This window comes from Habropoda laboriosa, unplaced genomic scaffold (assembly GCF_001263275.1).
Source record: "Habropoda laboriosa isolate 0110345459 unplaced genomic scaffold, ASM126327v1 scaffold99, whole genome shotgun sequence".
Taxonomy (NCBI): Eukaryota; Metazoa; Arthropoda; class Insecta; order Hymenoptera; family Apidae; genus Habropoda; species Habropoda laboriosa.
The window spans coordinates 904,180-916,638 of NW_017100239.1; the positions used below are offsets into that span (position 1 = coordinate 904,180).

At 43.7% G+C, this 12,459-nt stretch overlaps 1 protein-coding gene across 1 annotated transcript in view; it reads left to right on the forward strand.

The window, feature by feature from the left end:
• The window catches only part of LOC108571861 (voltage-dependent calcium channel type A subunit alpha-1), a 100,146-nt gene extending 92,526 nt beyond the window's left edge, over window positions 1–7,620 (forward strand). The window contains exons 29-35 of the mRNA XM_017934009.1: window positions 1,776–1,981; window positions 2,067–2,418; window positions 4,184–4,311; window positions 4,394–4,572; window positions 4,869–4,901; window positions 6,101–6,599; window positions 6,668–7,620. Of these exons, the coding sequence (XP_017789498.1) occupies window positions 1,776–1,981; window positions 2,067–2,418; window positions 4,184–4,311; window positions 4,394–4,572; window positions 4,869–4,901; window positions 6,101–6,599; window positions 6,668–6,707 (1,437 nt within the window). The 3' untranslated portion in view covers window positions 6,708–7,620. The remainder of the gene's footprint in view (window positions 1–1,775; window positions 1,982–2,066; window positions 2,419–4,183; window positions 4,312–4,393; window positions 4,573–4,868; window positions 4,902–6,100; window positions 6,600–6,667) is intronic.
• Window positions 7,621–12,459: the final 4,839 nt, after the last annotated feature.

The following is a 12,459-nucleotide window of genomic DNA, read 5'->3' on the forward strand; positions in this document are numbered from 1 at the left end:
TTGGGAACGACGTGCTCTTGTTACGACATTTTTGCTACAGCTGTTTGCCCATTTTTTCCACCTCTACTTTTTCTTTCTGTTCTATTTCCGCTGCCCCCCTTAAACGATAAGAGCTCTTGATATGACTGTAGAAACCTCGAGGAATTCCGTTCGGAATCGACGCAACTGTCTCTCGAAGAGTAGCAGATCTTGGAGAGAGAAAGATGGAAACGTGGATCGAACGTGCGTTCCTCGAGCTAGAATTTCCTTGCTAGATGTATTGAACTATATTTACCCTTTACTTTCTCGTCCACCCCTTTTCTACACTCGTCCGGAAGACTGGTAGCGTAGAGATTACTCTTAGAGAATCTACAGTGATTATCATTTGTACGTAGACTGGTTACCTTCTACACGGTTCTCAACAACACACTACCCAACAGTGACAACACCGAGATTATCACACGATTTTAAAAGAGTAGCTAGATTACTCGCAAGTCTTTCTACAGAAGATTCGGTGACGGCCTTTTTCTCTCTCGCAAAGATAACGATGCTGTGAACAACCAAATGTTTTTTCAACGATCGAACGAAGATTATTTGTGGTCGTTTCGAACGCGGCAAATATTGTTCGTCGTCGATCGGATTAGACGATATAGAGCTTCCGTTGAGAAAGTTTCTGTTCCGTAGAAGTATCGAACACCTTGAGATTTTCGTCGTTTAGCAGTATGTTGAAAGTAAGATTTGACGAATAAGTAGATGCAACGTAGCCGCGTGTGGCGTACGTAGGCATGTTTAGTAAAACTCGAGTATACACCCGCGGCCAGTTTTTGTGTACGCGTACTTACATCGACACGATTATCGAAGATCGTGTGTATTAGCTCTCTAACGTAGCTCCCGTCACGTTTGTTCGTTGTGATTGGCTTGTTTACTATGTTTGTCCACACGACTTGTTCGCATAATATCTGTCTTATGTTAGTACCTTTAAGATAGAGAATCTGCGAATCGTCTAAATTCCTCTCTGGACGTGATTCCATGGAGAACGAAGTTTCGGGCCAGAGTGTGTAACATGGATAGAGGAGCATGGACGGTTCGGTGGATTGTACGATGCATGCTTACTAACGTTTGCATTCCCACAGTAAACGTGACGAGTAAATTAAGTGTATCTCTATTTTGCATATGGTACTTTAATGGTCACAAAGTAACACTTTACAATGGAAATAAGATAATGATAAGAGTATAGCTTTCTGACAAACATATACAGGCTTCGCAAGACTGATCTCCACCGTCTCACGTTTTCTTGCTACAACTTTTCTCTCGATACTGTTCAACGTGATTCTCTATCTCTCTCTGCACATACACAAACACACGTATTTTTTGTCGAAAGCAAAGCAAAGAAAAAAGAAACTTTCGATAGAAGAGAAAATGTTTTTCCTAGCCGACACAGTCTCGAGTGCACCATACGCCACGAAATATACTCTATTCTATACAGCATGGCCTCTGTTTTTTAATCAAAAATTTCTCTGTCGCCGTGCTCCGTTTTTTTTCTAACAACGTTCTTTTCCTTCGAACTCGAAAGCACGCAAGAGAGAGAAGGTAAAGGCGCGAGGAAACGAAAAAAGAAAGAAAGGAAAGCCTGTATGTGCCTGTACATAATGTACGATAATATACGTGTAATATTTCGGGGATCGAAATACGATCTTCGAGAGAAAAACAAAAAAAAAACAAAAAACTAGCGTAAAGAAAATATTGACCAGCTCTGATAGTCTCGGTGTGGTTTCTCACACGTTCGACTTTAGCAGTCGGCCTTCCTCAACTACATAGTGGACGCGGCGGTAAATCATACCGGAAGTTATCACGGAGCCGGAAGTAAGGTGAACAGCCTCGAGCCGGTGATACGGCCGACGCCGGAAACGAAGCTCGATCAGCACAAGGAACACAGGGAGGAAGACGACGGGGCCCTCGTGGTCCTCCCAGCCGGCGAGCACACTCGTCAACCTAGCATCAGGTAATTTCTCCCCCTTCGTCCGACGTTTCATTTTCGAATTTTTCAAAGAGATCGACAATTGTAGCTTGGACGTGTGTGATTGCAGAAATAAAAAGGTGAACTGGAAGATGTCCCACCAGTACGATATACTAGGCAGCAGCGGAGAGAGTAGCCAGGGAGGGGGTGGGTCAGGGGTTGTACCCGTAGTTAATGACGAGGATCGCGCCCCCGAGCTAGAGCCATTGCTGGCTGAGGTGCCCTCCCAGCAGGATCAAAACTACTACTACCACCATCACCATCACGATCAATACTACGATACCGACAATGATCTATACTATGACCATCACCACCACCACCACCACCATCACCATCACCATCATCATCATGCTCACCGACCACCCTCGTACTATCAACACCAGAATACCTACGCACCTCGCTCCTCGATCCGTTACCACAAGGTCTCTCGGCTCGATTCAATTAAAAAAAGAAACAAATGAGAAAGCAAAAAATCCTCCTCGATTTGAACAAGATTTTCTATTCATTTTCTATTCGACGGTTGCTGTAGACGAACGAATTTGTCCGGTTTAACTGAAGTTCACTTACACCTTTAGCTTCTCGTGAATCTTTCTTTTCCCTGTATTCTTCTCTTCTTTCAACTTTGTTCGAACGATTTTATCTCGAGACACGCGACTACCAGATCGCGCTTAGATTCGAGGATAATTTGCTTCGATCGGGAAATACGTAGACATCTTCGTGCTCTTTATTGGATGGTAGTTTATTTATTTCGGATCGAACGACCAATTGTACATAGAACTTGGTTTTATTGTGTGCCGTTACACCGCTTTATTAGACTTAGACATCCGGGTATAATTTTGCCGCGAGAATAGAAATTTGTTGCCGACGAGGACGTGTAGTAAACGCGAACTGTCTACTTTCGCAACTTTCGACTAAAGTTAGACCGACAACTTAAACAGCACCTTTAGTTTAGTCCTGAGAAGAACCGAACGAAATTCCTAATAGACGGACACAGAGACACCTTTAGGTCTGGATAGATCTTAGATAGATAGATCCTAGATGACAAATTCGCGATCGGCTGACGAAAGATCAAGATCAAAGACACGAAGATCCCGCGGCGTATCGAGACTTAATAAGATCAAGATCGATTTACCACATGGTAACCTACACTTTGTTCCACATTTTTGCAATTACAACAATACGATTGGCCATTTCGATTGGGAACATTCGAGAAAAGAAGAAACGACTGAATCGATCTTGAACGTGACACGCATAGCACAACTGTAAATACAAGGAATTAGAAGAACGCGTCTAGATGAGCCTCGTATACCTGAATTTACCTAAACTTTTTCACGAAAACAATTCTTAGCCAGAAGATGGACGTTTAGAGAAACCCCACCCTTGTCCCTAGCTGCTTTCAATCTTGAGATTACTCTCGAGAAGGAACGAAGCAATCTCGTATTCTCCACCGAATGCTTCGTTCTTCTCGCGTGTCTGTCTCTCTCTATCTCTCTCTCTCTTGTTCGTTATCAAACAAATTCCATGTATGTCCGTGTCCCGGTAAGTAATGAAACACCTGTTCTGGAACGAGTCCATCCGGGCTCGTCGTAGTGGACACACTTCTTCTCTTTCTCTTCTACTTCTACTTCTACTTCTACTTCTTTCACCCGAATAACCACCCCGAATGAGATTACTCAGCAAAGCATGTGCATGCCCGATGAACTCTTAACTGCATGCTTCTTCTTTGACACGCGCGTACATGTGCCTGTATATCGACTTCTCTGCTCCTACTCTCACTGACTGTTCTTTTTCATCTTCGAGACATACAAATTGTCTGCCGTGTTTCTGTCGAGAGAAAAGAAAAGAAAAAAGAAAAGCTAATTTGGTAGCGCGTGCGATTGCGACGAAGTTCTGCGCGAATTTCCGATCTGGATAACGCGGGATACAATTGTAAAGGAAAGAAAAGAAACGCACGTGATCCGGAGAGATTTGTCTGGATGAAAAGTCTCTCCGGTGTCGAAAGTTCGCGCGGAGGTTCGTGTCTCGTCGAGGCAAAAGGCGTCTCGAGTCGAGAAAGATATTTGTTCGAGGCGCGAATCGTTAGTAACACGAAGGCAAAGAACCGACGACACCCCGACTCTCCTTAAACTCCTGTTTCGCTGTTTATCCAGGGACGATCCTCTCTAATCGACGAGTTTGTTCGTTTAGGTGGAGCTTCAGAACGTCGTAGTTAGCGACTCGGGTGCCGGTAGTCTCGAGAGTCTCACCCACGACGGCGAGAGACGTCATCCACCTGCGCATCCAACTAGACATCCCTCGCGTTCACCAAGTTTAAGGTAAACCAGAGTCTGATCGTTTCGTAGAGGAAACCGGAAGGAGATGTCGTTGACCGTTATTTTGCGTGTGATCGTTTCGCAGAAGACACTCGCCAGTCGTACACGGATCGCAATCGCCTAGGCGACCTAGGTACGATCATCACGGTCATTATTACCAAGATGGACCAGGGTTCAGCGACACGGTTAGCAACGTGGTCGCGATTCAGAAACACTCGCATCATCAACCACATTGGTCACAGTACAATCACCGACACATACGAGGTACAAGACAGCAATGATAATTTCGTCGAAGAAAACACGGTGCAACGATAAGTCCTTTTTAATACGAAAATCGAACCTACGAATCTCTTCCATCTCTCGCGTTTCAGCCAACGTCTCCAACCAACAGATACGAAAGAATCGTTTTATTCTCGTTCGATACGTTCGAGGGATTCGTAGATTGCGATTTAGAAAGAAATATGAATGTCGCTATAAATGGTTTACTCGCAAGAGGCAAAAGCTCTGTGTCACTCGATGTAACATGTTTCTTCGTTTTGTTCTGTTATGCGCCTACAAAGACTATTACGACCACTGCGACTATTACGACGATGGTAATTTCTTTCGCAACTCCGTTTCATTCCCTGTTCCAAGAGCAATTTTTATTATTACCGTTATCATTATTATCATTATCGTTGTTGTCAATTATTATTATTATCGTTATTGATACCTTCAACTGCGATCGTTTGGCTTTCACAGTTGTTTCATTCTTTACCCACAAAACACCACGCAGACACAACAAACAGAGACACAAATCGATGTTCCCCCCTTTGCGCAATCTTCGGTTAACGTTTGTCCGCACAGAACAGACACCTGATAACTTTTCTACCGTCGATCTATCCTCACGAGGATAAGTCGAGAACGCTCGACCAGATGAACAAAGTACCTCTACTTTAACGTAACTCGCGAGAAAGGAATCTTTTTTTTTTTTTATTTAGCTCTTCTCAGCTTCTCGACTGTCCCAGCTGTTGTTTTTCTTCGAATCTTTTTTTTTTTCTCTCTATCCTTCACGAACGATGCTCACTGTCGATTACTCGAGATCTGTCCGATTGGTAAAAGGACGATCCATTTCGCACGAGAAAATAAACAGACACACGTACACACATACGTACACACGCTTTTGATATCGAGCACTCTCTGGCACACTGTCTGGAAGAACAAGTAGTAGCATTGATATCGACTTAAAACTGTAACGTAGACACCCGTTGTTTGTTCGTAGAGATTGCACGAACCCGATTACATACCCAGAAACTTTGTGATCTAGCTAGAGAAGCAGCATGCGGCATGACGATTGTTACAGAAAACCCCTGCAGCAGCACCTTTGCTCGACTATTTTCCACCCTCCCCCGAGCAACAACCGGTGACCAGAGACTAAGACTCCAGTCGAACTGTTGAAACTTGACTCGAGATTCAGCTAGCTCTCCCCTCGTAGACACACGAACGACATTCGAGTTACACGCTACTACTATTTATTACTCGTTAAGAATCCTCCTCCCTGTTCTAAGTACTTCCCCCGTCGGAATATAGTCCTCGAGCTCCTTCTTTTTTCCAACCGGAAAACGATCTCCTAGGACAGCTAGAAAAAAAAAAAAAAAAAAAGAGATAGCGGTCGCGTAGGTCGGCGCTGTCCAACGATCAGATTCTACGCTGATGCGGCGTTTGCATCGACGAGAAGAGAGTGGTTGGACAGCACCGACGGTTAGATGGATAAAACGCGGAAAGAGCGAAACGCTAACGATGAAACGTTCGTCAGGTGCGTGGAGCGCTTCGACCAGTCCAGCGAGGACACCGAGCAGTCCGATTCACATGGAGCAAGGCCAACATTACGGTACAACCAGTTTGGAGCAACGATCGAGGAGTCCAAGCCCGATTGGCGGCCGTCAGTCTGCTCATCCGCATCAGCACTATCATTGGCATCACCATCATCAGTACAGCTATCCGGTGTTGGTGACCAGACGAAAACTGCCACCTACGCCGAACAAACCGTCGACCCTGCAGCTCAAGCCGGCGAACATCAACTTCCCCAAGCTGAACGCGTCGCCCACACATGGATCGCACATGCCTGGTGCACACGTGCCGATTCCAAGTGGCATACAGTATCCGCCGGCTGGACATGTGGCACCGATGCAACCGAGCCACCGTCCGTTGAGCTTCGAGCAAGCTGTGGCGATGGGTCGAGGCGGTCGTTTACTGCCCAGCCCTGTACCCAACGGCTACAAGCCGCAGCCGCAGGCTAAGCAGAAGACACCAAGGTAGGACGCGACGAACGTACCCCCTCTCGAATTTCGTTTTATCTTTAACCTTTCGATCGAATTCACAGGTCGAAACACTCGGACAGCGACGAAGACGACTGGTGCTAGCCAAAGTGGGACCCTGGACGGTGGTCCGGTGACGTGGACGCCCCCAGGCGTCTTAGGGTTTGCGCGTGAATCTTCCAGTTACGAATGGAAGGCGCATCAATCGAGCCGCGAACACGGTGGAGCGGCGAAAATCGATCGACTGGATTGGGGCACGGGAACCGCATCGAAGTACGATGCTGCCTGCGCGATGTTCCGCGAGTCGGAACGTGAGAACGAGTTAGCGGTCGAGGTGGACTGGTTCGAAGAAAAGATACTCGACCACCAGACGACGTAGAATGCAAGAGGGATAGGCAAAGGATTTCAAAGAAACTGAAAGCAACATCGGATGATCGTTACAGGGACAACAAACAAGAGCAACAACGTACGTACTAACGAGAAGTAATCGTCGTCTAACACGGACTGTGTGTGCGATACCAGGAGAACGACGATGGTCGAGGATGGTAAAACGCACGCAAAACTGAGCAAACACGAGGAAATATGTACTGCGCCTCTGCTGCGGAGGAGTAATAATAATCTCGCGAGAATCGTAAAGTCCCAGTGCCGACGGGCTAGTACATATGTATACACGGCGCCAGACGCCTCGGAACTTTCTCTCTATTTTCACGCGCGAAAACTTTCTTTCGTCTCTCGAACTTCGAAGCTTCCTTCGCTGTGCTTTTTAAATATCGACGGACCGAGCCGAGCCGAGGAGGATCCACTTTTTATACGATGATTATACCACGAGGGAGAGACGCTCTCGAGCGCGAGAGCGTTCCATTCGGATCCCTTTTCGCGCCAATTCTACCAATACGGACGAGAGTCACGAGATTTTCACGGGCATATTCGAACCGTTGCTTTTACGCGGCGACGCCCCCTCTCTCGCCGGAAGCAGGAGCGCTCCAGCATCCGGGAGGAACAAACGTCGTCGTCCATGCCGGGGAACGGAACACGCATCTCCTTTCGGACACGGTCTCTCCTCTTCTTCATTTCTCTTTAAGCTGCGCTCCGACTCGAATTCGTCAGGGAGAAGTGTTCTCCACGCGAACAGACAGGACTGATCATGGCGGCAAACGAGTCTTCTCCCTGGCGTGATTAAGACCGTTTTGTGCGTGACACTTGTACGAGATGATCGATGCATGCAGTAGGGCTGTGTAGGACCGTGCTACAGTTCGTTACGTTCGATGCGACATTTAACGTGTCAACATTTACGCGATGAATTCTTACCGAAACACGGTTTCTAAGCAAAAGTCTTTCGGTCGAACTTATCGAAACTTCTTAGCTACGTTCTAACCAAGAGTATATCGACGAAGAAGGGGGAACGCGACAAGAACCGTGGTTACCACGAATATTTAACGTTCGGACACCTCGGTAGCCACGGTTTTTGCGCGCCGGTGCGAAAGATCTTTCTTTATTTTTCTCTCGCGAAGGTTCACGACCAGCTTGTCAAGCTTTCGATAGGAAACGAACACGGAGAGGGATAAATACCGTTGCTAAGTCACTCGAATAAATTATCGGTCGCTCCGCAAATAGAGGGGTAGCTATTAAAAAACTGAAAAAAAAAAAAAAAAAAAAAAAACGTACTCGAAGCTAAACGTGCTGAACGATACATCGAACTAAATGCGTAGGAATTTTTATTAAAAATCGTCAAGATCGTTTCGATTCTCTTCTATCGTAAGGAAGCGTCATCGTGATTCTCAAGTTGACCGAACACGACCCTCCGTTTGTGAACGACGAATAAACGACGGAAGGAACCAGCGAACGACTTTGCTCGCGAGGCAAAAAGAAAGAAAAACGAATAGTTGAGGGGTGAGAGTGAGAAGGAGAGAAAACGAGAGAGAAAGGGAGAAAGAGCAACGTCGAGACGAAGGAAGATCGCGGTGTCGTTGTTCCGTATTCTCGCCAGTTCGTGCCAACGAGAAATCGATAACGAAAGCAAGAAAAGGACCACACACACACACACACACACACACACACGTTTTCGTCACGGCGAATCGTTGACGAAACAGAACAAAAAAAAAACCAGATGAAAAAGAAAAAAAGAGAAACTTGGGAAACGGTAGAGAGGGCCACATAAAAGGTTCGCGATCTTCTCGAAAAAAAAAGGGGAAACAAATAAAAAAAAAAGATACGTAACGAAAAGGAGAAACGGGCGGAGAAAAGAAGTAATCACGAGCACAGTTGTAAATTAAAATTGCATAATTTTGACTTAAAAAGCCAAAAAAAAAGAAAAAAAACAAGGAAAAACGTTTTACCATCACTGCTACTACCGTTACTGTCACACCTGAAACGAAAGGGAGAGAACTATTCCATTACTATTATTACCGCTACTACTATAACTACGGCTACTACTGTTACTTACTAAAATACTATCACTATTATCGCTATTACTATTACTAACTACAAATTTACTACCACTACTTACTACCGCCGTCGCTATTACACTACTATTACTACTATTTACTACTGCAATTACTATTACTACCATTGTTACTAAATACTATTACCACCACCAACAACACCGCCACCACTACTATCGCTGCTGCTGCTACTATTACTGCTACTACTACTACTACAACTACAACTACTACTACTATTACTACTACTACTACTACTGCTACTACTACTACTACTACTACTACTACTACTACTACTACTACTACTACTACTACTACTACTACTACTACTACTACTACTACTACTACTACTACTACTACTACTACTACTACTACTACTACTACTACTACTACTACTGTTACTATTACTACCGCTGCTATTACTGCTAAATACTATTACTACGATTACTATTACTAATAATAGTATTATTATTAATACTTTTACTAACGCTACGATTACCGAAAGAAAACGTTTTATTAAATTACAAGCATCGCTACTACCGTTGTTAACTACCATTGAAAAAAAAAGGAGGAAACGAAACACGTACGGTTTAGGCGTCGAGTCGCGTAACACAAGTCGGAGCAAAATAGAAAAACAAGAGTATCGATCGATCGATCGACAGTCACACAGTACTTACACGACATTTACACGCAGAACAATGCATCGGGAGAAGAAGAGAGAAAAAGCGCAAAGTTAAATAGTAAACGAGAAAGAAACGTCTCACTTGGAAAAAAATCTGACGGTACGCTTAAACGGAATAAACAAGTGGCAGAAGAATAATAATAATCGCCGGATGGAACATATATACATGTATACATTTACATAATTACACGCATATGTTACGTATAAAAAAAAAAAAAAAAACGACAAAAAAACAAAAAGAGACACAAAACGTTCGCGTGCGCGTAGCCGAATCGGGGTTATGTAATTAAACGGAGAGGCGGGAGATTTAAACAAAATGAGGAAAAAAAAAATATATATATATATATTGTATGTCGAGGAGAGGGAAGAATACATGTAACATACTGCCAATCGTACGGAGTGTTTTAAGCGAAAACACACGAGATACATGAGTGTATATATAAAAAAAGAAATAACATACGTCTTTTTTCGCAGCACCTATACACAGGCATCTATGCGTAGGTAGATGTAAATAATTACAACGTCGGAGAGAGAGTGCGAGAGAATGAGTGGAGAACGCGTGACTGTGAACGAGAGTGAAGATCGTGCGAATGAGTACACAGAGGTTTCGAAGGAGGAAGTAAAATGAAAGGAAGGGATTTAAATCATTTTTTCAATACCACTTCACGCTTGCCTGCGTAATCTGCGTGCGTGGATTTTGACTGAACATATTGCAACTACCGTAGAACTATTAAATTAACGTGTAAGTATCGAACGATCGAGAGAAAGGGCGAATGAAAGGGTGATGATGAAGAAAACAAAAAAAAAATGATACACTTGTCGACAATATGCGAATGCTCTTTGTTGCTCGAGGTTCTCGGCGATCCGGAAACACCTTCGTTTTCCATTCGACGTAGCGTTTTGTCCTTTCCTTTTCGTTTCTAATTTCCGTGGCGGTTTTATTCTCGTTAAAACGTAGCGAAAATTGTAATCGTATCGATGGGGAAGAAATTGAACACCGATACGAATCGAAGAGAGGCACGTTTACGGTGATCGAAAATAATGCGAAAAGAGGAAAAAGGAGAATACGATATATACATGTTTAAAAGCACCGAGAATCTCGCGTGTGTGCGTTTCATGATGTGCAGTCGATGCTGAGCGTGGTTTTTTCCCTTAAGTGCTTTATAAAACTCAATCGTATTTCGTATCGTCGCGTTTAAACGTCACTGTAAAGAGATGCGCATAAGTGTAACAAAAATGACGAGGAAACGGAGGAATGCATGGGACGTGCCGACGTTTAAAGCTCCTCGTATAGAACTGAGAAAGATGAAAGCACGGCAGGTTGCTCTGACACTACCGTCTTTGTTTCTTACGAGAGAAATATCTTCTTTCTGTTTTTTCGTTCTTTCGTTTCTGTCGTGAAATTAGAAAATATCGATTGCTCTCTTCTATGCCGCCGAGCGTCAACTGTTCCCCTCTTTGTTTCATCATTCCGTAGCGGGAAATTGATTTAAGTTGTATCGAACTATTCAACGGATAAGTGTCAGAAGGTGGGTAAAGAAGTACGCGCCGGTTGGGTAAAAGTGAAATATTATTAAAAAAAACTGTTTTTCTGTGATAAATCCAAAGAATCTAGCCAGATCGACGATACCGTCGCGTCGATAGACAATTTTCTAGCCCCAAAATGCGTTTGTACCAATGTGAACGAGTGTAAAAGGAAAGAAAGCTGGGGAGTGAAAGTGTGGGAGGACAAGTGGCCGAGTGAATGAGTCCTGGGAGAAAGGGTGGGATGAAAGGATCGACTGCCGAGGGTTGCGTAGAAAGGTGAGGATAAGAGGATGTAAAATGGACAAAAAAAAAAGAAAAAAAAAAAGAATCACTTTTGCGTGCGTATGAGCGGAAGCGAGTCGAAATCTTGAAACTTACAAAACAGAAGAAATTCTTTAGCGTCGTAAAAGGCAAGCATATGACCAAGCTCTTTAAACGATGACTTAGCGTAAACGATAAACCTCTTAAATATAAACGATATACATTAAAAAAAAAGGAGAATAGTCCTCGATCGAGGAAACTGTACGTATAAAATTATATACATATAAGTATAAAATATACATGTAAAATTAACGTATACATTCACTTGAACGTGCTACTTAATCTTAAACGTAAACGCGCGAAGTAAACTGCGATGCGAATTTAAGATTAAATGAACGGTTAAATAACGATAATAATAATAAAAAAAAAAGAACATAGTAATAACGATAACGCTGATAATATTGATATAATATCACGATGCTGAAAAAGAGTCGAACCTCGTAATCATTTCGAAACAAATTGCAACACACGCTCTTGAACGAGACGTCTCTGTTTTTTCACAAACGAACTCTCTCTCGGAGAGAGGCGACAACGGTGTTTGGTAATGAAACGAGAAGAGTATGCGCGAACAACGATGCTGATCAACCTGTAGCGGAGAAATTGCAAATAACGGAGACGCGTCTCTCCGAAGAAATGGAGAAGAAAAGCGTCCGCGAGGGAAGGACGATGTCCGATTAGCGAAACGGCGTGTTTCTTAACGCTTCGCGGAAGAATCATCCAACGTTTAGATAGAATCTCCGTATCGCTAACAGGTCCAAGTAGACGTTAAAGGAAGAAGAAAGAAGAAAAAAAAGTACACCAGTCCAATTATCGATTTTTCCAATTTACTATATCTTTCTATTTGCATTTTCGTCAGAGATTCATCTACGCGTAGTCGAGCCTTTATAGG